Raw genomic sequence first — 26,196 nt, 5'->3', positions numbered from 1 at the left:
GAACTTTCAGAAGTTTCCTCCTTGCAAACCTATTCCACAAAAAATGTTAACTCTGTTAACTCATCTTAACAATACCAGAACACACTGTTAAAACTATGCCTGGCCTCTCTGCAGCAGGAGCAGAAAGTATATGAAGTAAAACTGGAGATAATAAAAGCAGAACGAAGGTAAAAATTACCTATCCCCATTTTTTTCAGGAGTCTTGTAGCACCTACTGTTGTCAACAGGACCTGTATACATGCATCCAAGCAGATAAATTAATAGAAGCTCAGGGCTTGAGATAGCCACCTATCCATTCACTGGGGCTTCTACTAAAAAGCAACAGCAAAACCTCACTATGTTTCTAATTCTTATGATTACTAAACCCAAAAAAGTGCATTTTGTCTTCCTGAATACAAACAGCAGCCCTATCACTCACAGTGATAGTGGGCTAGTTGATAAATTATTTTCTTAAAAAAAGGAAACGTGATGTGTAAACTTAAGCATTTTAGTGCATTCAAGGTAAGTGAACTGTTGACCTTCTGTTGAGATTCAGATCTGGAAGGGCCGGTTGGTTGCTCTCCACACACGCCTTTGCCCTTTCTGCTGTCAATGGCTCTATGGGTCAGCAAAGCCACAGAACTTATTTTTGACCCCCTGGACAAAGCGCCTCCAGGACACAGCCTCCTGGAAGGATCTTCCCAGTGTTGGCTCATCGTAGTTAAGCGAAGATGCATTTCTGCAGCCGTGCCTGCCCTGCTGCACTCCCTGCTGCCAACCCCCAGTCTGTGCTCAGCTCTTACTCCAGGGAGCTCAAACCCATCCGCAGGGCGCAGGAGCCAGCATCCCTGGCACTGAGAGTCGGTGCCACCACGCTATCCCTCACACCACGGCAGGTCTGCAAAGCCAACAGCACTGACAAACTCTGGTGGTGCAGCTTTTAACACGGAGGGAACTACCCTCCTTCACTGCAGCCCAAACTCCTTTGACCAGTGTAGCACACACAAGCAACTATAAAGCCACGGCACTCCATTTTTCAGTGAAACGCTGAATGAGACACTTTTAAAACACACACCACAGCCTTACAGAGCTCCAAATTGAGCAGGGTTATGCCGCATTACTCATTTGCAACTTTTGACATTCAAGAAAGCATTTGCTGATACAGGAACGACTTTGTTTTCCAGGGTTTCTTTCATTTTATCAGAGATTCATCCAGTTTTATGTTTAAAACAACAGCAATGCTAAATTGAAATTCCCACAGCACATCCTGCATCATGTGAGCCCCTGTAAGCTGGGCATTACGTGTGACTGCCAGTTTGCCCGGGGAGGCAGGGAGCAGTGGTGCTGCCAGCCAGGCTGTGGACTCATAAATCAGAAGACAAAGAGAATTTATGAATGTTTAAAATCTCATGAATTTTAACCGAAGTTGTTAATGATTGATTAAATACTCTTAAAAAAAAAAAAACTATTTAAAAATCAATTTGACAGTAACATTCACTGTTTAGAGTAAAGCTGCTTGAAAAGCAGTAAATGGAGACCTAAATTATACCTAATAGTTCTTTGCTTAATAGTGCAGATTAAGACAGGAAATGCACTTTGATAAGTTTTTATTATTAAATATGGCCAGCATGTTTCATAAATATGATTGCAATTTTCAAGTAATGGTTTTACACATTTTAGTTGACTTCTAATTTCATTCCCATCCTTGCACCATATAAGACAAATCTCAAGTAAAAAACCTCCATTAAGGTGGAAGTATGTCTTAAACCTTTTCTGAAGATTTCAAAAAGCAAAACCCAAGACTCTGGAGCTAACTAACTGCACCCACAGCTGTGTGAGATACAGTATCACTTTCTGGTTAATGTACAACCATGCCAAGTTTTACAACTGTGTGACTAGCTGCAAGCCACATATATTACTCTTCCTAATCAACAGGAATGAGTTCTCGCTTAGCAAAAGTTCAAATTATTTAAATCAAAGTTCCTTGTTCATCACTTGTATCATGAGCACCGCCAGTGATTTAAATCATTTCAGCTGTAAAGAGCCTTTGCTGATTGGCAGCCAGCACCGTAAAAGCTGTGGGGCACCAGTGGCTGATGGAGCGTTGGCACAGCGAGCCCCGGCAGGGCGTACGTCTGGCATCCAGGAGAGCTCCGGACCCCAGCCACGTGTGGGGCCACATGGAGCCAGCTCCAGCTCTGAACAAGGCACTGATGACATGAACGCTCCTGTACTGGAGCAATCTTTTTTGGTAGTAAATACGACACAGTGACTCAGGTGGGTGCCTGCAGGATCAGCGCCCAAGTTCTTTTAAATGCACAAAGTGGCCAGTACGCATCAGGTGGGTGCACTGACCAAGCAGTAAATAGAGCAAAGCAGCTCCTTCACCTGTTGTAGGATCTGTATTTGTCTATGTATTTGTGACAGTAGCCCTGGTACTCCACCAGGTGCAAAACCACTATCTGCATATTTTGCTAAAACTTTCATTAGCAGGTCACATAAAATCTCTGGGATAAGGATTCCTAGTTTACAGGACCGGATTATTTGTGCTCTCCGCACGCTAATACTAATACACTGATAGTGCATTAGCTGCCTAATTTACCGATTAGAATAAACCTATTTTTTAAAAGAACATGTCCTCACAAAACTGCCATTTGGTGGAGGATGCACATGCCTGCAGACAGCACGTCAGCATGGAGCTTTTGGAACATGGTGCTTCCTGCTACAGGTCAGCATCATGCACATGCTGACATTTATATTACATGACAGTGCCAGCAGATCTGCAGTGATTTGCTGTAACAAGTATTTGATAATGAGAATCTTTCAAGAAAGAAGAAGAGTAGGTACAAACACAAAATCCTACATTGTGACGTACGCCCCGTCACTGGTCATCATACAAGAAATTTTATTTGCCAAATGCACCACGATAAACAGTGTCAACAGTTATCTGGATTGAGCACTGCTACTACTGCCTGACAACGCAATAAAGAGAACTAATCCTTTATGTATATCTTCATATAGAATGTAGTCTGGAGTGCCACTTGTATTCATTTATGATAATTCAAAAATAAGCAATGTTGCTAATAAGAGGCATGCTGTTCCCACAACACCCCTCCGAAGGCTCGGCCAGCCGTGCAGGAACAGCTCACCCACCGGCCACCCGCCCTCAGCTCCTCTGCAAAAGCAGGACGGTGATGCTGCCAGCTCCCAAAGCCACCGAGCATCACCTGTGCCTCTGGTTTCTCAAAAATTCATGCACAGCTCCAAAGGCTAAGAGCACATCAGCGAGGCAAACCCGTGCCTTTGGTTCCAATCAAAACTGAGTAAATACATCCTGTTCCATGAAAGCAGCAAGCTCTCCAGCCGCTCCTCCAAGACCCCAGAAGTCACTAAATGTCCCTTTTCTGGGGGACTGGGGCTCCCAGTTCCTCAGGGTGCCCAGCTGCCCTGCCAGGCTCCTGCTGCCTTGTCTTTCTAGATTTTACTGTTGCATGATGGCCCCTCAGTTCACAGATGGAGATTTTTCTCCTATTTGAAATGCTCATCTTGGTGGAAGTCCAGATAAGTAATGACGCCTAAAGATGACCTGTGAAAATACTGTTTCTCTCTACCCATTAACACTACTCACTTGTTGATATACGCACATCTCAAACTTTAAGAACCAACCAACCCCTCTCCCTCAAACACCAAAACCCAAGTAAAGGCAGACCTCTGATGCAGGACAGAACTGCCGTGGGGACAAGTCACAGCCCGTGGTGTCACACATGGTAATTAGCACACCTGTTGCAGTTTATACACAAAATTAATCTTTTCTCAAAGCAAAAGAGTCCACTATCCTCCAGCCTGTTATCCCTACATACTGAAGGCTCGTGCCATCTTGAATACAATCTTTTCGGGAAACAGAAAACCACATGAATTAGCTTCTTAGTGATGGCTGAGGACAAAGTTGGAGGACCCCTCCTCACCTTACCACACGTGCTCCAAGTAATACAGGCACATCCTCCCTACACTCACCACAAACACCACACGTTCAGCTGTGTCAGCCCAATTCCCTGAGAGACTGTAACCCAGCGCCCATCACTGCCCATTTCATGGCTGGGGCTGGGAACCAGGGTGGCAGACTGGGCACACTCAGCACAGGCAATGTGCAGAGCTGGGGAGAGATGAACACCAAGCCTGCACGTTTTGCAGATGCGGTAGCAGCAAGCCAGCATCACGAAAGCAGGCAGCTTGCTCTCTTCCCAAACTGGCATTGCTAATTAATCCAGGTCATTCAGATCTCATCGGCTGCGACAGGCAGGTTCTGGTGCGGGCTGCCAGCACACGCAACCAGCAGAAGCGAAGAGCCTGTTTCAACTTGCAAGGGTGCAAAACTCACAGCATGAGGCAAGCAGGTGGGTAATGGTTCCACTTTACACCTGAAGAAACAGCCATGGAGAGGTGAGATGGCATCCCGGGATAACACAGCCAGTAGCAAGCCTGGAAATAAATCACCTCATTCCCTCTCTAGCTTTTCTATCACTATCATTGCAGGGAAGTTTTATACCAGATATACCCAGGGAAGGTTTCGACTATGTGAATTTAAAAGGCTAAACCAACAGCTGAATATTTGCCACTCAACAAAAGAGACTATTGTAAAAATTAACAGTCTTTACAGACCAGAAAGCAGCTGCTGGTGGTTTTAACAACTGCCCCTACACCATGTGGAGGAAGGTGGGACAGGATGCCAGCCCTGCAAACCCCCTGCCTGCACCCAAGCGCTGGTGCCTGAATGCACGTCTGACCAGAGCCACTGGGCTCCACAGACCTGGGCAGCTCCTGTCTGACCTGCAGCACAGAGTCCTCCTCACGCAGGCAAATCCCACAGCAAAAATTACTTGGAAGGACAGAGAAGCAACCCTAGGCAGGAAGGTGAGCGCAGAGAGAAGGGGGAGGTCTTGGCATCTGTTGTACACAAGGGATGGGAGAACCAGCGCAGAGCAACAGGCTGGGCTAGCAGGGGGCAACTGCACTTGGGTTTTGCTCCTCTTTTTTCTCTCTGTAAGAAGAAAGTGCAGGCACCCCTTAAACTGCATTTGTCGGCACTCTGCTAGCCAGGCCCTGCGCTGCCGGGTGGTGTTCCCCACCGCAGGTGGAACCCCGGGTACATAGGAGGGTACAGCGAACAACCAAAAAACTCTGACACGTAGGAGAGAAATTACATCATCCCCAAAAAAGAGAAAACAAGAAAGAGGAACAACTATTTAAAAAAATATAATTGACCTGAGGTCCTTCTTTTTAGTCTTTTAGCTGTTGAAATTCCCATTTTGTAGGCAGACAGGTCTCCTCACAACGAGGTTGAAAAGAAGTGCTGAATCTGGCAGCAGCACTGATAGATGGAAGGGCGTGCAACTCGTGCAAATAACCAGTGTCATGATTCTCTGGTGCCCACTTTATACTAGATTTGGTATCAACTTATCTGCAGAAATATGTGAAATTCATGCAAAAAAAAAAATATCTTTTTAGCTCCCTTCTTTTACAGGCATTATTATTTCAACTGACAGAATGTAATTAGCAAAAGTGCTTCTTGCATTTGTAAGAAACATAATAGTTCCTCTTACTTCAAAAAAATTAAGAAAAAAACCTAGCTACCTAAAGAGGAATTTTCCTGTTAAAAGCACAGACGTTAATTAAGCTAATTTTTGATTTGTGGCTGAGTTAAGTCCAAAAGAATAAATCTTGAGTACAAAAGTTCTCCGTATAAAAATCACTGTAACATCTGTGAGGTCTCACAATACCATTACGCCTTTATGAAGTCAATATACAAATTAAAAGGCTTAACTTGGGCAGGGAAAAAGCTCACACTTTATTTTTGGGCTATCTCCAGAGGGCTATTAATCTTTCAAGACACTGTGAACAAACACTCACACACAAGTGACAGCAACTGAGAGGATCCTCAACAAATCCTCCACAGGTAAGGTTATTTATTAGAAAAAAACCCAAGCTGTGAGACACATGTGTGTGAAACTGGTCGTGTTACTCTGATTATCTCAGAGATTTTTTCCTGCGAAGATGCTGAAAGAGGACGCATAAATTTGCACCCCTGGGTAATGTTTACACAGCCTTCCACTGGCATAGGGATAAATTCAACCCCTATTAAACTGAAAAAAATATTTGTACTCTGTTTACCTCCAGCACCTTTCCTACCCATGTTGACAAACGAGGCTGCATCAGCACATAAACAGACCCCCAAAGCCTTCCTGTTTTTCTGGATCAGTTAAAAATTACATCCTCTGGGTTCGCCCCAGCCCCAGTAGAGTTAATACTTTCAGCACAGCCTCTTCTGTGGCACAATGTTTGCATTGTAATATTTCAGCGAGAGATTGCCACTGTAAATTGAAAGCGTAAATCTTGGAGCGGAGAGCCCAAGCCTGTAGGAGCAGGGGAGCAGCCTCCCTCTGTGCCTCGCCTGGTGCCAGCACCGCCACCCGGCCATGAGCCCAGGGAACACCGGGTTCAGGGTCACTGCGGCTCCCTGAGCTTTGGCTCGCATGCGTGCGCCAGAATTTACCCCATGCAGCTAGTGGTAGGAAAGATGAAGCGCTGGCACACGCTACCCTTGCATTTTACACGTTGGGGGCTGCTCTGGAAAGCTCTCGGCAAGACCCTCTGCTGCAGCACAGGGATGCTCGGGCAGGAGGGAGCCCACAGGAGCTCATTACAGCGGGGTGTGCAGGGCTGAGCCAGCCCACGGGTACCCCACGTGAGGGAAACGCTCAGCTCACCCCCACAGAGCACACATTGGCCTCTGCTTCTGTCAGAGCAGCCCAGCCGAGCCCGAACAAAACCTCAGCTCTGCCCCACCATGAATTTTCTCACACACAGGTAACACACCATGGGGGTGGGTTGGTTTGTTTTACAAAGGAGAAATAAGGACCCGGTGTACAGATCTGAACTGTGTCAAGCTCCTTGAGCACCATCCATAAAAATAAAATAAGAGGCAGCACTCCTCAGAGCCCTCACCCACGCCACAAGCGCTGCTCAGGAGCCCCCAGCACTGGCCTTGCTGGGAGACATGAGATGTCAGCAGCCCCAGTTGCTCCTGGTCCTCTTCACCCCACATCAGACAGCATACACATCTACAGTCACCATTGGTGAGAAACGATCAAAGAAGAGAAAGTAACGTAGACACAACTCTGGGGGAAGAGAGCAATTTATTTTGCGTTTGTAAACCAGCAGAAAAATCCTTTAGCATGCTAGTGGAATCTTTATCATTATTATTATTATTAATCCTTTGCATTATGTCTTCTGTGTGGCAGAAGGCTAGGGATACTTGAAGGTTGTGCATGCTATTTGGTGTTTGTTTAAAAAACAAAGAGATTAAATGTCAGAGGATATACGATCAAAATACACTGTACCTACAAACAGAGGCTGAAGTGAAAGACCACTTGCGTGTCTGTGCATGTGAAACCCACTGAACACCACCAGGGCAGCATCTTTATGTTTAGGACTTTTTCTCCTCCCATGCTGTAAGAATTTGCATGGCAAATGAGGTTGCCTTCGCACAAAGAAATCTGAAAAGTTGATTTTATTCAGTAGCATAATCAAGGCCTCACTATTGCAAAATAATATGATTAAACACTCCATTATTTCAAACACCACAGAACTAAGCGGATCTTTGGAGGGGAGTACTTTTGTGCAGTAATCCATGCATGTAATTATCGATATGCTTTCCCATGCCCTATTCAAATGTTCTACCCTGAGGCTTTTCTTCCACTTATACTAGGAGGGGGGAAAGCCAATCAGTTCAGTTTAAAGAACAAGTTGTATAACTTTTTGATCTACTGCCTAAAGGATCAAATAAGGAATTCTACCAACCGTAACGTCAGAAGCAAGCGATAGGGCTTTGCCTGTCCCAGTGGCCACCACTACGTGCAGGCAGCACGGGCAGGGCACGGCGTGTGCCCTATGCTGGTACACGCCGTGCCCAGAGATGCTGCCAGAGCACCTGGGCTAACAAAACACTCGGGTCTGAGCGCTTTATTAGACTGCAAGGAAAAAGGGTGCCAACAGATGGTTTAATAACACAAGGATGCATGCCTCTAATGAAATTTAGGCATGTAAAAATTAAAAGCAATTAAAGAACAAGCAATTTACTCCATGAGAGATCAGAAAGATGCAAACCAATGCCCGCACTGGGTTTTTGGTACAGGTATCAACTTGCCTGTGTTAGCAACAGCACTGCCATGTTTAAACAGACTTGTTGCTACCAGCCTCCTCCTAAACAAGCTGTCTAGAAGACAAAAAACACGAAACGTAGTCAAGAACACCAAAGACTGTGTATCAAAAACAGTAAAGAGAGGTTCCAGCAGAAGTGCACCCCCTGTGCTCACAGCCTGGAACCCCCAGATGCAGTTGGGAAATGTCAAGATGCTGGGCACAAAGGAGCATGGCTAAAGCCAGCGTCATTCCCCACTCAATGCAGTTTAAATTAGACTATCTGGAAAAAAAGCAATTTCCATTTTCTGGCAATTTTAATAGACTAATACAATCAACAACCAGAATATTTTGGTTGCTGCTAGCACACAGGCAGCACCTCTCTAAGGAACTGGAGGACACTGTTCTTGAATCTAATGTATTTACTAGCAGCCAGTAAGATCATGCAATGACACATTTCTTCTGCTTCAAGTTAAAAATACAAAGGAAATTTCAAACATTTAGAAGCTAACGTTATCCACTTTAGTCTTTAAAAATGTAACACCATCTGCTGCCATCAGATTTACAGTACAGATCTCAGATATGTACATTTATTTGTTGGTATAAAAAGCTGTCAACAACCCCAGTGCAAAAGTGAAGATCCTCTAGTAATCTCCTGAGCTTCAGAGAGAAAAACTAAATCTGAAAAACTTAACCAACAGGTTATTCATAAGAAACACAGGATCTACAAAGCGAAATCACTACTCCCCTTGCCACAAAAAAAAACCCAGTATCAGTAAAGACACAAAACTAAACCTCTGCAACTTGCTAAAACTTCAAACTCTGCATGTTTGCAAGTAATATTAGGAGAAACTTATCCCAGAAATTCCTGAACCTCAGTAGCCACCTATTTCTGATCCCTGCAGTCCTGCTCCCTGGGGAACTTCCAATTTCTGCATGCCAGTGCCTCCGACCTTGTGGGTTATGCAAGGTACAGGTTGTATGAGGTGTGGGCTACGCAAGGATTTAGTTTCAAGTATCAGCATTTTTCATGCAATGCAGGCTCTATAACTATGGGCTATAATGCAAATATGTGGAAAAAATGACATTCTCCTGTCAGCAGAGTCTCAAAATTAGTGTGGGCTGGCTGAAAATTTGTAGAATAAACAAAACATAGCACACATTCTTATTATAAACTTATTATGCAGTATGAGTCTGGGTAATATGTAAAACCAAACAAAAAGTTCAAGTTATTTTCTGGATATGCATTAGCCATTATAAATCTAAGCCAAGTTTTAAGGGGGGTAGCAGTCCTGAGCAGCCACGCTAGGACACGCAGGGGCTAGACTTGCCCGGGTGGTCAAAAATCAGACCCCTTATAGTGTCAGTTTATTAGTAATTTTAAAATTAAAAGGCCTTGACCTTTTTTCAAAAAATTATTCATTCTGCTGAAAAGCCATCTTCTTACTTTCCTGAGGTCAAACAAGAGATGTTGGAAAAATAAATTCTTACCTGTATGATGTTAATGATCACATTTCTCATGCTTCTAACATCTAGGGTTTTGTGCCTTGGAATTTAATACAACATGAGAGGATTTAATAATGATTTTTTCCCTTGTGACATACTCTGTCATGCTGATATTTCTTGATTAAAAGACTGCAAGGAAATCTAGCTTCTCCTTATGAAATTAAGGGTCTACTAGACATAAAAAACCAATTAGTGCTACAAAAATTAAGGCATAACGTTTTCTCAGTCTCATTTACACCAATATAGACTTTTTTTTATTTCTGTCAAGGGTGAAGGATGCAGTGAACGACAGGATTTTTTCCATCTCATTTACATATTGATTGTAATAAGGTCAGACAGGTAGGCCTACACAAGTGCTGATTCTGTCAGCAGCCAAAGTTGCCAGGACTGTGAATATTGTCACTTATAGATTGATAAATGGACTACATGGACTAATTGTATTTCAACATCCCTGGACAGATGGCAGATCTTACAGCCATATGGTGATTATTTCCACTGTGCTGAAAGTATATTAACACTTACTAAAATGTTTAAAGTGATGAGATGATCTAAAATAATTTTTCCATGAGCTGGAACAAAAACGATGGGTTCAGATGGGCTGGCACGCTGGGGCTGCGCTCTCTCCCAGGATTCCTGTTCGGTGCAGGCTCAAGGGCCTGCGGGTATCACACAGTTATTGATAAAACTGGCTGTGCACTGGGCCCTCAGCTGGAGTACAGCGCTGTTGTGACAGCCAGGGGATAACATGCCTCATTTTAGCTATTCTGCCTTGCCCTTATTTGGTTGCCACTATTTCCTGCTTGATATGCTGGCTGCCCTGTGAGTTGGCAGCACGGATACATATACTTCCTTTTCCCGGTATTTTTTTCTAAATCCTTCTCTGTTCTCTGGTTGAAAACACGTTGAAGTTACTGTCCTGTTTTTAAAAGGAGCCACACACCCAGCCCTAGCCCATGCAAAACGCAGCGGAGGACTGCCCAAACCACGGACCGTCAGGGTTTCTGGAGCAGGACTCTACATGCACTATACGCAGTTAGCTGTCCCCATGTCTGCTTCCAAAAGAGGAATCAACTGGGAGAAGGCAGAACGCATCCCCTGCAATCCTGTGAAACAAAACAAACTGGCTGGATGGTGACCAGAGGCTCATCCTGCTCACTGCCGACTGGATAAGCCATTGGTAAGTTCTGCAGTGCTACTTCAGCACAGAGCTGGAGCTCATCATATTTACCAAATGCAAACAAAGCACTCAATGGATAATACGTCACGCTGATACGCATCCCAGATGACACAACCTGCTTATGGCTGCATCCTTTACTAATACTTTTGCTGCGGGGCTTTGAACCTTTTGTGAGATTTATGCAGCAGTGAATTCACCCTTCAAAACAGGACAGTACATGCAGGGGACCCGACCCTCTTCTGCTCCAAGTTACTGTTTATTTATACCAAACAAACGTGAGCAAAACCAGCTCATAAATTCTAGACAGATTTTCATACTAGACTAATAACCCATATTACGCAATTTAAATGACTTTTGACCTTATTTTCAGAACAAAATTGTGGGTATTTATTTTTAAATAGGATTAAAAATCATGGCTTTTATTCCACAGTAATTTGTTTTGAGTGCACTCTCATGGTAGGAGATTCCTTGCTAGCGGAAGCAGACACCTCCCTTGCTGGGGGAGAAAAAAGTTTATGTACCAGTTTCCCCTATTTGCCGTAAGTACATTACAGCAAGTCAAGAGCTAGAAACTGCACTCTTCATAGTCCCTGTGATCTAAAATTAGTGCCTGGTGTCAGTATGCAGAATGGATCAAGTACTCACTCAGCCACTGAGGATAAGGTGCCAAGTGGTGAGAAATTCTTACTATGCTTTTTGCACGTTCACACTTTAGCACTCTAAGAATTAAATCAATTTGACTTGTAAGGCCTCTATTACAGATCTCTCTAAACACAGTTTTCTTTTAGGAAGCTTTACTACCCCGAAAGGCAGTAAAAGAGCATTTTAGTTGTCCATTTCTCCCTAGACAACCCAGGCTTGCCCTGTGTTTTTCCATGTGCCTCCCCAGCCAATGCTCTGACCCAGGCTTGGAGCTGCTGTCACCCTGGGCACCAGCTGGGCACTCCTCCCTGCAGGGAGCTGCGGCAGCTCCGTCACCACAGGGGAAGGAGGAAAAGAAAAGGAGGAAAAGTAACTTAGATCCAAGGTGCAAATTTTGGACCACGCTGTTTAACTCGTGGAAATCAGCCGTTCTTTTACTGAATAAGAAGCAGCACCGAATCATCCCAAATCATTCCCAGCAGTTGTGTGACTATTTTCTCTTCTGGCCAGTAATTCAGAGGTCATCCCGTAAAGCAGCTGAAGAGCATAAACTCTTTCCAGTACAACCTCACATCACACTAATTTAACAGTTATTGGAAAATGTGTTGCAAATCAGCATAATGATACTTCGATATTTCATGGGAGAAGTCTTACAGTGGTGCACAATATTGCTCTACCTCATAAGGACAAGGATGCCAATTCATAAGGCAGGGAGGAAAGACCAAGCAGGGAATGCAAAGTGGATTAGATATTCTGATTCTGTTCCAAACTCTAAGCTTAAAATATAAAAAACTCTGGCAACTTCTCCCCCATAGAATTTGAAATGCTAATTTCTAACTCAATGGAGAAAAGTTCTTGCAAAGATTTGAACAATGCATATGGAGGATTACTGCTCTGAGACTGAAAAATTCAGAACACACCTTCTCTGTAGAGAGAAAAGCAGGTAACCACAACTGCAGGAGAGACATTTACCCCAGGGGTCATAAGGAGTTCAGTCCTGCTGTAGAAGGAAGCCCTCTGCAAAACCGTAAGCTTTGCTGAGAAGTCTGGGGAGGCAAAGCAGGGCGAGAGAGATGGCTGGGAGCATCCAACTGCATCTAAGTCCTTGAAAGCTGATGCATCTTCCATAATATGCAATTTTGAAGGTCTCAAACACCAGCTGCTTAGAACTTTTTGTCTGGGGAACAGCTTTGAGGATCGCACAGAAACTTTAAAGACATTATTTGTCCTTCAGACCTCTAAAAAGAGAAGGTGGAATTTCGCATTATGCACAAACACCCATTCCCCTGCTCCAAATCACAGAGGAAGGTGGAAGAGGCACAGAGGGGAAAGGGAAGTTTCCCGAGGAAGCACGGACTCATGCAGACTTCTGGATCTGCCTGGGAGGAGGAGAACAGCCTCCCTGCCGACCCCAAATCACTCCCAACCCAACATCTCCCTTTCTGGAACCTAGGACCTGACCCCTGCTCTGCAGCTATTGTGTTTCATTGTAACTGAGATTGGAGACTCAAGCTTTTAATTGAATTTCCTTGAATTTGGGTGGGTGTAGTGAAGTGACAAATCCCTATTCTCAGTCAGGCCAGTTTCTGTTCATCTTGAAAAGGACCATAAACCAAATTAGACTCCTTTTTATTCATTAGCATTTTTAGAAGGTACCTTAAATACAACTTTATAAAGACCACCTCTATAAACAAACAACAGGCAACAGAAAATCAGCTACCTCCTGTAACGGACTACGTAAGTGGCAAACAGCTGTCAAACACAAAATAATCATGAAAAGAGAACACTCATTCACCTGTGTGCTGTAAAGTTTTAGGCAACTAAATCTCCTTTACTGTTTCATAAAAGAATAATTTTCTCCCTACCCCTGCTGTAGAAGAGGGTATTATTATGACAATCATTGGATTATACCTGTACATAAATAGAGTCCAAAGATGCTTTTAGCTCCTCCTTGTATACCCAAGGGCAACAGTTGTGCCCTTGGGTGTATGTTGTGCCCATGAGCACCTCGGGGTTGTCCTGTCTGGATCAGAAACCTCCTGGCAGGTCAGGGAGGAGTATTTTGGCTTTGGGGCTACCAGGGGTTTGGACTACGTTAAGGTGTAAGAGATGGGGGCATCACCTGGAGGGGCACTGCACAGGTACATCCTGGTTAGAGATGGGGTGATGTCAAGGCAGAGACAGGGGAACAACTACGCTGTTGCCACCTTTGCACCAGTGTCTGAACTACCTACCAGAACAGATCTGTTGATTCATCTTTAGACACCACTATCTCTGAAAGAAACAATAATGTGTCAGACTCTCCCCACGTTTCCCACGCATTCTCCGAGCAGCCTGGAGCCTCAGTGCAGCCCAGAGTGCTGGTTGGGGACATTTTGCACGTCTCAGCAAATTTCTGCCGTTATTTTTCAAATGCTCTCATTGACAGTTTTCAATATCACAAAACAGATCACATGTTCCCACTTAAACAACTGCAGGGAGACATTTTAGATGTCTGCAACAGATTTATAATGGGAATCCAGAATGCAAAAGCCTGATAAAACCAGGGAATGAAACAAAGGCAACAACAAAGTGCTGCCATTACAGGTTACAGAGCAACTCACCAAAAGCTATGAACTTGAGTCAGTCACTGCAATGCAATTAATATAAGCAGAGACAAGTGTGCATCTTGAAGGAAAAGCCTTGCTGAATACTCTCAGCTCTGGCTACACTACCTGCCCTTCTTCTAGGGAAGAAACAATAAGTAATGAATACCAAAAATAAGATGCTCACACCCCCACATAATAAAAATCAACATTTCCCTTCAGAGCTACGCAAGATTTAAATTTTATATTTTTTTCCAAAAAATACAGTGTTCCATATCTGAGGAGAATCTACTGCAAAGTGTTAAGCAGAGGCAAACAACAAGTATTTACACAGTAAGTACCCATACACACCATTTCACAGTCTACAAGGAAGAATCCTCAGTGCAACCAGAAGCAGCTTTAGGAAAAAAAAAAAAAGTACAAGCTGGCTACATATTTTTAAACATATTCCATAGAGGCCTTTGCTGTCTTGCCGCACTGATGTACTAAACCTCGCCTGATAAGAATGCAGTTGCAGGACTTCTATTACTATAATGCAAATGCTAATGGGGAACAGCACCTAGCAGCTCCCAGGGGCTCTCTCAGAATCCCTGATGCACAGGCAGAAAAGTGCAACTTCTACAGAAAATTTCCTTTTGAATTGCAGCAGGGTTCAAGTTTCTAAATCCTGTAGGCTGCAGTGAAACTTCCAGACGGAAAGAAAACAGTTTGTCACTTCAGAAATTCTTACAATCTTGCATTTTGATAAGCCACGTCAAATAAATAAAATCAGACTAGCGTGTGGGGGAGGCAGGAAAGGAAGATGCATTGCCACTGAAGTGAACAAGCTCTGCACAGTAACCAGCAGTCACTTCTGCTCACACCTCCATTGCCAGGCCCTCTTTTCCCCTGTGTCAAATCTGCTCGCTCTTCATGATAAAGCCACAGTTGTTTTGCAGCTAAAGCTCCTAGTCTTGCCAGCCTTCAACATGAAGCCCACAAATCCTAAAACACCTACACAGCAGAGCCTCCTGCTCCCCTATGAGTCATTAAGCAGGCTGTCCCGCTTGGTGATGTCATCCAGCAATATCCTTTTTTTTTAAAAAAAAAAAAAATCAAATCCTAAAACACCTTGAGCATCAATTATTCAAAATATCGTCTTCGTTGTAATCCTGACCCCAGTGGCAAAATTATCATTACGACGCATTTCCAATTGATGCAAGAGGGTCCAATAGCCCCTAATAGTTGCTGCGTCAATGAGGAGTAAGCAGCACAGAGCATCCAAGCCAGCAGCAGCGGGCAGATTTCTCTCTTACAAACAGGCAGAGAGCAGCTAGGATGTGTCATCAAAAATATAATCAAAGATCAACTGCATCATCCAATCTCATCTTGTACATTCTGCATGAGTACATATTACACAACCCCTACTCACGCCGTCTCTAACCTGTGCTGGGTGATGTGTGGCTATGGCACAGCAGAAACCTTCCCTGATACTAATGGTCTATTCCCTGCCTAATTGCTCTTGCCATTAAAAGTGATTCTTTAATGCTCAAGCTCAAACGCTTCCTGTCTTCGTTTGAAGGCAGTGCCCTTGTCACATTCTGAGATTTAATAACAGGATTGTCAGCTATTTACAGTGTACAGCTGAATTATCACAGAAACATAGTTGAAATATGTTTCCCCTAAGCACATATACATCCTAAAGAGCCGTGACCAAATCACAGTATAAACAAGTCACAAGCTGTATTTGCAGTGTACAAAGTGCACAAAGGCGACAGACAACACTGAAGGTGAAAGCAGACAGAGATCTGACTGGGCAGCAACCTTCAGGGCCAAGGATCTTCTCCCTCCGCACACGCCCTATCACAAAGTCAACAGGAAAACCAACAGCTGATTCAAAATGCTTACGTGTTCTTAAGTAATGTCCATGGGCGAGGCTATTTATTGTAGGTACTGCATTAACAGAGCCAAATTAATGAATACAAATACACAGCGCTGCAGAAAATCTAGATGCAAAACCAGGCTGATGCCCTTGCTCTTGAGTTCTCGGCAAACTCATTGCTCCTCTCTGCCTTTTTCAGTCATGCTGGGAATACGCTTGAACAGTTTAAGACACATCGTCAGATCCTGAACCAGTCAAAACTATTTTCAGTTTAAAGGAACTGAACATCAAATAATTCTTTATTTCAAATGATGCCTTTATTATCAGAAGAGCTACCCACCATCCTCTTTTCAAACAGAAAGATAGGCTTGAGGGACATCCCAACTTTGTGGAGTATATTTATATGTTTTTTCTCAAGTGAAAGCAACTTGACTACGATCATTCTCTTAACATTAAGTTTTCTTTCTACAGTATTGTCTATATGCGCAAATTTTGGCGAAATTTGCACCCAGGCACTCAAACTAGTTGTGGTACTGGTAGATTTTTCCTATTGTAATTTGCTGAACTTATCTCTAGCAGACCCTACAATTATTTTCTTAACCCACTGTCTTTTTCATGCGACTAATTTCTTCATCATTTCTTCCCGCTACTCTTATTAGCTTGTTTCATAATTTCTCCCAATCCCATGTTTTCCTTGGAGCTTACTGACATAGGAGATTTTTGCCCAAATTCAGTTATGTGCATCTATCTGCACTATACAAACTCCTCACAGAATTGTGTGAGAGGCGACAAGGTCTCTCACTTGATGGCAGGCTTGGATGCAACACTCCAACATCACAGGTTTGTTCACTCACTTGAACACAACCACACCAAAATCCTAAACATACACAAGTTCATATGATAATCTTAACTATTCGCTCCTTTTTTTTTTTTTTTTTTAATTCCCCACACTCCACCAAGCTCCCTGCCTCTCTAACCTTATATAAATTGTGTTAAATATAAGAAAGGGACTACACTTAACAGGTTTTATACATACTGTTGAGGTCAACTGAGTTTTACCATCCGTTTCAGTGAACCCAACATACTGCTCCAGAACTCAAAAGTTCTCTGGACCTGACTTTTCCACTGGATTTTGTACAGACACTTTTATCCATACACAGATATAACAAGTTCCCCAAGTCAGAACAGCAACCATCTATATCCACACTGCAAAATGGGAATAGCTGCATAAGGAACCACGGCTGTGAGGAATCAAGCAACCCCAGCCAGCTGCTTCAAAAATCATGAGATTAACAGCTTCAGCATCTATCAAATCTCAGTCGCTTTCCTTGAACACCAACACCATCAGCAGCTGGGCGATGTCCGATACCACCTGCCCCCCTGAGCTGTGTTAGGAACTGAAGCCGCTGACAGAACCTCAGAGAAGCCCCTGAGTTCACAGGACTGGCTCAGCTGCGTTTGGGCAGCCCCTCACCCCAGCCCCGCTTCGAGGGACACTGGCTTTGCAGTGAAAGCCAGGTGCTGTTACCTGCCCGCCATGCCTAGGGTCCCAGGATGCCCCCTTCCCTCGCAGGCAGATGGCTCCAGTAAACTTTGGAGGGAGCTGGCGCAAGATTCCCGTGGATTTCAGCAGGAGCTGGACGACAGCCAAGGTGAATTTCCTCTGCAACGCGCTACTCCACGCTCCGGAGCTTCTTAGGCAAAGCTTATCACCATGGTATCTGAAGTAGTGCTGGTACCAGGAAAGGCCAGCTTGAACACCGTCCAAAATTAATGCCTTCCTATAACACTAGCTTCTTCGCATCTTCGGCTTGTCTCACCGTCTTCTTTCCTTGTTCTCTCCCATTCATTTGCCTTTCACTCCCCAAAGAAAGCCATATGTTGGCTGATGAACATTACTGTTGCTAACAGCAGAAGAGCGCAAGGTGGGCTTTTCTGATGCTCTGAAACGTCACTGCATGATAAAAACATTACATATGACTGCACTCAGAAACACAGACCCCCAACTGCACCTTTTCATGAAAATATTACAGGAGGAGCAGAGTTTTGTTCATGAGTCTAGTCTCCTTCAAGACGAGGTTACTTCATTGCTTGATCCAGGCTTGGAAACTCACCTTTTCCCACCTCCCTGGAGGAAGGTACAGGCTCAAAGCCCGTCTGGGGGAGGTACAGATGGATCCCAGCTGGACAGGACTAATTTACCATGTCAGCCCCCATGGAAGCAGCGCCGAGAAGCCATCTCATCTCAGCCAAAAGGAATGTGTGCTGCAAGCTAGCTCATCATTAACCTGTATAGCGCACACTTCTACACCGTCGTACAGCTTTCCGCAATAACTTCTAACACTCAGAGGCCTGATTTTCATTTTGATATGATTTATAAAACAGATTTGAAATTCAGTTTTATTGCTAGAGGTTGTTTAAATTAGTTGAGTTTTAATCCAACAGATAATATAAATAACAGCTTCAGCAGCGAGTGATTTACAGGTCTAATCCAAACTGCATACTTGTCACACGCCTCATAACAAGAAGTATTTTGTAACTGACAGATAAAGAAATACAAAGGTACTAAAGAAATTAAAATAGTAAAATAACGTAAGCACAGATGAAGCAGCTATCCAGTATCTTCTTAAATCATCTAATAACTAAACCTGAAGCATCTTTGTAACTGGAAAGTTAGCTTAGACTGCTTAAATTGAGGCCAAACTGAATCCAACCACAGCTATTAGAAGAGTAGGTACAGCTCACGAAGAGGCACAGACAAGGGAGCCACCTTCTTGGCTGTTAGCCATTGGCTTGCAACACAAAGAGGCAAACGGGGTGGTACTTTCTGACAAAAGATTTCTGCATTACACTGTGATTTTCAAATACCTAAATTCTAAGCTCTGACACTACTGAAGTAACAGCAGTTAGCAGGTAAGATGGGTAGAAGAAAGTGGTAATTTAGGTAAAAATTTGTTCCCTTTAAAGTAAAAATTTGTCCAGTGAGTTCCTTAACAGTGTCTTGACCCAAAGACAATGGTTTTCAGCCAACAGAGACCTTCACATTGACTTTAATGGGCACTGAAGCAGATTTTTTTTTTTTCCCCCTCTGTCTGGACCTCTTTTTTACAACATTGTTTTCACATTCCCTGAATTAACAGGCATTATTTTTTGAAAAACATGTAAATTGCTTTTGTAAAACTTGACACTACCTTCCTGCCTAGTAAGTTGAACTAAAACAACAGTTTAAATAGCTCAGCTCACAGCTAATAAGCAATTTAAATAGCTTAGCTGAGCTCGAGTAACTATATCAGGTTTCATAGCACCACCAGTCACTGCCAAATCCATAGGCAGCATTTAAATGAACCATTAGCAATGGTCACCCCCCAGGAAAGAAAAAAAAAAAAAAGGAGGGGGGGGGGGGAGAAAAAAAAAAAAAAAAGGAGAAATATTTTAAGAGCTAAGAGTCAAGTTATTGTCACAATTTCTGTGAGAACATGCCACATACACGACACCAAAACGTGCCCAGGAAGCAAATCCCACTGGAATGCCTGGGACAAAATATATTCTTTCAAGAAAGACTGAGCTTTGTGCTCTGATCACAATATACTTCACAAAGACAGATGAGTAAAGAGGTGCCCATTTCGCAGAAGGAAAAGCTGGAGCACACAGAGGTGAAGGATTTGCCAGCAGAGGTGGAACAGGGAGGAACCTAGGGGAGTTGCTCCGGCATCACATGTGCTGAGCCACGGCTGCAGTAACACAGTCACAAAAGCACTTCCACATTCTCTGTATCAGAAAGGTGAATGGCAAGATGATGATGTGAGACACCAGCAAAATGCATATCCCAAATCCACCTTGGCTGCACTCTGTACAGAGTGTACGAGCGTGTACAACCCACGCCGAAACCCTGGGAATGAATGATGCTGGGAGCCTGAGCTCACGTACACCAGTGTAAGACTGAAATAGCTTACTTGAAATGAAACACATTAAAACAGGATACCAAACTAAACTGGTGAACGTGCCTCATACCTGTACAAGTCCGCATGACCCAACGCAGCGTATGCAGCAGCGCAGACACAAGCACAACCAGAGCATTCAAAAGCCTTCAAGTCCTTTGCAGCCTGAACAGCTCTGGAGGCAGAGCAGGACCACACTGAGCCCAGAGCTACGACGGACTTACAGAAGGGGGTGGGGGACCACTGTGACTGTCCACTCAATTCTCTCCAAGCCACAGTTAAGCTTTTCAGCTAACCTGATCTACCAGTATGGAAATGGTTAAAAATGACCACAACAAAAACACCTGCCTTAAGAGACACCCAAGTAAAGCGATGGACACAAGTTTTCCTTGGATGGATCTTTCTGACCATCCTGGACTCGGCGGCACAGCGCTGCTCCAGCCAGGTTTTGATGAGTCCTTCTCCAGCTTCTATTTTATTTTCCTGTGCAACTTTACATAGTTAAGAAGCAGATGAGCCCCTTGTAATCCTGAAGTGAAACACAGGGAGATTCTCACTTAGATCTTATTTCTCCCTCTGTCCTTGTTAATTCCATTCAGTACTCCTGGGTGTCAAATTCTGACACATGCATGGCATTTTAATTCATTATTTATCCATATTGTCTTTAATTATATCACTTTGACAAGAATAAAGAGATCTATAGTAGGAGTTTGCATAGTTGGAAGCGACATGAAGCAGCTCAGGAACTAGAGAGCGCTTCCTTGCCACATGGGGGTGAGGAGAGGCAAGGAAGGGAAAAGGTGTAAGAGAACATAATAGGATAAAAATAAAGCAAATTAAATGTGTGGGTTAGGAATCCCCCAAGACACTCTGGTCGAGAGGATCTCAAACCTATATATAGTTCAAGCCAAAAGCACAACGTTAACCCCTGTTTCCTGATACTTATTTCACACGCTGCTCAGATGCCAGCATATGGGGTTTGCCCCCTCGCTAGAGGATAGGGAAACCGCAGGGCTGATTTTGGAATTATCACGACGAATTCTCCAAGAGGCCATCACATGTGATCAGCGACTTTTGGCATGTTAAAAACATGAAACAAAGGGGGTGGGGGGGGTGGGGGAATATTTGCACACATTAGCGAACAACTGGCACAGTTCAGGCAAGTTTACGGTGCCTCCAGCCGCCGAGAGCTCCCGCTGAACCCCAGCGCGGCACACCGGGCCGTGCCCCCACTGCCCGGAGCGGCGCGCACCCCCCGCCGCGCCCTGCCCAGGGACCGGACCCCGGCCCGCACCCGCCCCGCGACACCCCCGGCTCCTCCCCGCTTCGCCCGGCGGGGATCCTGCCCCCCGCGACGTGCCGGGGGCGGTCTGCCTGCGCGGCGTGCCCGCTCGCCGCCGGCTCGGGCGGGAGCCTCCCCGCCGCCGCTCCGAGCCGGCGGGAAACGATTAATTACGCTGGAAGCGCCGGGCGCGCTGGCGGGCCGGCCGGGCTCCCCCTGCGCTCCGCGGCGGCCGGCCGGGCGCACCTGCGGCGGGGCCGGGGCGGGAGGCGGCGCCCACGCGTGGGTCGGGGCGCGGGGCCGGGGCGCCGGAGGCGGCGCCCACGCGGGGCCGGGGCCCGGCGGACTCACCCCATGTCTCGGCACCTTTCGGCGGTGGCGGCAGCACTCCCGGGCGGCTCCCCGCGCTCGGCGGCCAGCGGCGGCCGCGTCCCCACTTCGCACATGCGGCCGCCCCGGCACCGGTACCGGCTGGCTGCGGCTGCACGGCGGCGGCGGCGGCGGCGAGGCGTCCTGCTCCTCCTCCTGCCGCCTCCCTCCCCCCTTACATAACCTCCCTCCCGGGCGGCGGCGGCACCGAGCAGCCTCCCGCGGCACCCGCCGCCCTGCCAGGCGGCAGCACGGGGGCGGCGGGGCGGGGCGGGCCGGCGGTGCCTGCCCCCGGGGCCCCTCCGCCCCCCGCCGCGGGCCCGGGCCGGCGGCGAGAGTCGCGCCGCGGGGGTTCGTGTCCCGCCCCGTCGGGAGCCTCCCGCATCTGGCTCCCCCCTCGTCCCGGCGCGGGCACCGTGGGGGCGCGCCCTGCCGCGGGGGGACGGGTCGGCGAGAGAACTTGGGTGAAGTTGTGGGGGCGCCCCCCGAGCGGCCCCGCCCGCTGCCGTGAAGCCCCGGCGGCGGGAGGGGGCTGCCCAGACCGGGAGACCGGCCGTGCCGACACGGCTGCGGCCCCAGAGCGCGTCCCGCGGCTGCCCGTCCTGCCCCGAGGCGATGTCACCGCCGAGGGACCCTGGCGAGGCACAAGCCGGCGACTCCCTCCCACCTTCCAGCCCTCCCCACGTCTTTTCACGCTGGGAATCCCTTTCCCCGGGGAAATGACGGGAGCGCAGGGGCTGCGCGTGCCCGCCCGGCCGTGGCGGGGAGCCTTCGAGCCACTGGGCAACTTCAGCATCGTTTGGGCAACTGGCCCCGGCGGCTCAGCCCCGCAGCCCCCAGCTCGGGGGCTCTGGCTCGCCTTGCGCCCAGCAGCGCAGAGTGCATCGGGAGGGCTGGCTCCCCTCTGGCCCTCCTCTGCCCCCCTGCGCACCCCGCCCGGGCACGGTCCCAAGCTGTCATTTCCCCCCGGGTTCCGTGACAGTAACGCGAGGTGATGCCTTTCCGCGGAAGGAAAAGCTGCGCTAGTGCGGGAGAGCTGTGTTATAACTGCCCAGCCACAGCGGTGACAGTGACCTATGATAAGCGATTGCAGGACACAAGTCCATAGGAAAGCCATGGACCTGTTCCATTGGGTATTTGTAGGACTGTGCTGCACAGACACAGTTATTCTTTTGTGGGAAAAGACACCAAACTCACGCTAAGAGAGGATTTTAACTTCTCCCACACAGAGTTATAATTAATATCCTGCCATCAACAGTGATGTTTCATCTTTTTTTTTTTTTTTTTTTCTACATCTCACATTGATTTATCCTTTCTTTCAAAGAAAGTTTAGAAGGTGTGAGAAAGGCATTATGTCTGCTTGCTTTAACTTTGTGTGTAATAACTGGGGTTGTCCCCAGCATCACCTGGGGACCTCACGGGAACCCTCAAAGGGACTTAACCAGCAACGTGACACCTTCCAGCTATGGTCAATAAAGCTGTCTCCCACTCTGACAGACAACTATTTCCTGATGTCTGGAACACCAAAATGGAATTTCAATCTCTTACACTCAAAGTCTATGCCGTGGGGTAAAAAAAAAAAGCAGGGTGAATTACACAGACATTTTCACAGGCTGTGGGATGACACCAGTCCAACATACCCACGCTCTTTACTTGCGGTTAGGTGGTTACTGTGGATGCTGAAGAAGACTTAGCTCCTTACCTAACCACTGATGTCTAAACACTTCCCATGTCCCATTCTGCCAGCTGAGGGTGAAGTTCCATTTTCTCCCGGGATAATCATGGCAAAAGTGACAATCCTTTTGTGCTCCCCATGGGCTGCAGCCTTGAGTATTGCTTTGATAGGACCTCTCCTCTCTTCCCGGGGAAGTGGCAAGGGGTAGCATTCTCTGAGGGGAAAAAATAGCAGCGCAGCAATCAATGTTGTGGAAAAAACTCCCACCATACATCAGATTATTTTATCTCACTCTTTTTACACCATTTACTTCATTTTGTTAAATTACGTACTCCATTCATCAGAGAGGAGTTGTCTTAGTCCTCTCTGATTAATTAGCTCATTTTGGTGAGTATCCGAAAGCTGTTTTATGAACCAGCGTTGTATGTGACTCACAAATAATCTAATGGAATTGGATCAAAATGGGGTAATGCACTCACTACATGTCTCATGATAAGATGAAAATTCGAAATTGGAACTGCAGTTGCCTTAGCATTTTCTAATGTTTTAATCTTTTCCAATCTTGCATTCAAGAGTGTATTTTCATCCCCAATTATAAAAAAAGCTTAAGTTTATGGAAGCATAATTGGCTGTGAAATTCACACGATACAAAATTTTGTATATTGCTTTTGTTCATAAGGTTTTCCCATTTCATTTATGCCCTTCTCAGAACCGTCTTCTAGAAGAGACAGAGTTGTGGTCCCATTTCTCAAGGACCCTGAGCCATTCAGTCTGGCAGACAGCAAGTTAACCCAGTTTTCTGCTCATATTTGGGTTTCTGTAAGTGCATTCCCTTTGCCTGAAATTCCCTCTATTCTTCCAAATGGAGATGTTCCTCTTTCTGAAGTGTGGCACACTGCTGTTGTCCTCTTATCTCTGCCAAAAGGAGGATGAAGTCCTGTCCTCAATTTAAGTCAACGGTAAAAGTCCCGAGGATTAGAATGAGGCTCAGACCTCATGCAAACCATTTAACATTACCAATATTGAATTAAGTGGTTGCTGTACAGTCAGTTCCATCTTGAACACCTCCACCATCACAAAGAGTCCTAATTCGTGTATAGTTTCCATTGATTTACATTACTTTAGTATAATTTAGTTTTCCATTTGCTTAAAGTACTTTGAGTTCTCTGTAAATGAGAACTATAAATATGGTATCAAAATTAATCAGTTCTTAAACTTTCATATGTGACATGATATTTCACTTCTGATTTGGCTTTGATGCAGGATGTGTGCATGATGGTAATTCAGTCCTCATTAAGTATTCACAAGTGTGCTCTTATTACTGTGGCACGGTTAGGAAGCCTCAAAATACTGAAGGCACAGAGTCCCTCAGTGTGATTCAAGCTGAGCAATAAAAATACCCAGTCTGTAAATGCATGTAACTTCTTTAGATGAGAAATTTGTCCTATTCCCATGGGCCTCCTCAAGATACAATTTTTTGATTCCTAGATACAGGGTGAATATCCTTTTCAGAAAACCGATCTAGCAATCAGGAGTATGTACCCAGTCTGCATTCTGAAAAGCAAAGAGCTCACCAGTCTCTTCCTATCTCTCAGTGTTTCTGTTCTCTCCTTTTGTTTGGCTTCCACTGTTGTTGTCTTTTGACACTCTATTTTATTTAAGATATAATTTTATTTCAGAAAACATGCTGTTTAGTCTTTTTCAACTATTATATTTCAAGACAGTCTTCTCCCTATTTCCCCATGGCAGATAGTATTAAATAAAATATTAAATACTGTGATTTTCTCTTTTTTCCAACTAGACTGATGAAATTTGCAGTTTTTTACTCCAACAGAAGTGTGCCATTTTCCCTTTTTTTTTTTTTTCTTTGACAAATAACCAACCATTTTCAAGCTTTAAATGTTATCCAGGAGTTTAACCAAAAAAAGCTTTGGGGAATTCTTGATTTTTACATTTGAACAGAGAATTAGTTTCAAAATCCCCTGACAAATGGAGAATTAATGTAATTATAATATCACTGGATATAAAATTTTAAAGATGAACAACTGAGAAAAGAAAGGATTTTAAGTCGGACTGTTGAAAACACTCTGATTTACAATTTTGGTTGTTAAAACCTACTTAATCCAATATCTAATAAACAATTTGGACAATGGATCTATTTGTTTTAAAAAATCAACACTCCTGTCCTTTCAATTAAAATGTCAGAGCTCACAATAAACATCTGAGACCTTGAACAAGTCCTCCAACAAGACATGTGATTTCTGAGGTAAAAGCAGTTTTCCTCTTCACTGTTCCTCCAGAAATGAACCAAAATAATATAAACCAACCATGTAGGACGACTTTCTGTGTCTTTAAAAGTAAAAAAGGAGAAGCCCATTTAAAAGCGTTTTGTCAATCATCTTTAAAAGAGTAGGCTGAACGTTCTCTTATTATTCTTTGCAATTCATTCTTATATATATAATTACTTAATGCCAGGAAGTGCCTGTCTAAGTGGAGTAATAGAAGGTACACAATTGGTTTCTACCTCACTTTTAAAAAGTTGTCCTGAGAAATATGCAAATACCAGTTCAAAGCTGACTTTTATGTAAATGCAAAGAGCCGTCGTCACGCTGTGGTGTACGCTGCCTTCTCAATGAAGACAAATACACAGCTAACAAAAATAATATTAAATAAGATTTTAGAGAGAAAAGATATGGACATATAAAGAAAGCCAGCAAAACCAGAATGCCCTATCAGCCCCACCACACATGTCCCAGCCCTGAATGTGAGTGCCCAGCACAGTGTTGAAGACTACAAAACTGTAAGAGGCTGATGGATTTCTAACAACACTGGTGTAGTACGAGAGCATCTGTCACATGAATAAACAATTTGGGACTGATCCTCTAGGCATACTCTGTACTTTGGTCTACTAGAAGTCCAGCCTGGACACATCCGGGAGTGCACACTGAATCTGAACAATTGTAAAGGTGGTCCCATACTTAAAGCA

The 26,196-nt window shown here is 45.1% G+C and overlaps 1 protein-coding gene across 1 annotated transcript in view; it reads right to left on the bottom strand.

Annotated features, from left to right (window-relative positions):
* HOMER2 (homer scaffold protein 2) overlaps positions 1-21,787 on the bottom strand; it is a 60,108-nt gene extending 38,321 nt beyond the window's left edge. Inside the window, exon 1 of the mRNA XM_055716327.1 lies at positions 21,518-21,787. Coding sequence (XP_055572302.1) covers positions 21,518-21,612 — 95 coding nt within the window. The 5' untranslated portion in view covers positions 21,613-21,787. The remainder of the gene's footprint in view (positions 1-21,517) is intronic.
* Positions 21,788-26,196: the final 4,409 nt, after the last annotated feature.

The sequence above is a fragment of the Falco cherrug genome, chromosome 7 (genome assembly GCF_023634085.1).
Source record: "Falco cherrug isolate bFalChe1 chromosome 7, bFalChe1.pri, whole genome shotgun sequence".
Classification (NCBI taxonomy): Eukaryota; Metazoa; Chordata; class Aves; order Falconiformes; family Falconidae; genus Falco; species Falco cherrug.
Note: the sequence above shows the minus strand (reverse complement) of the source record. Positions and strands in the feature narration are given on the sequence as shown.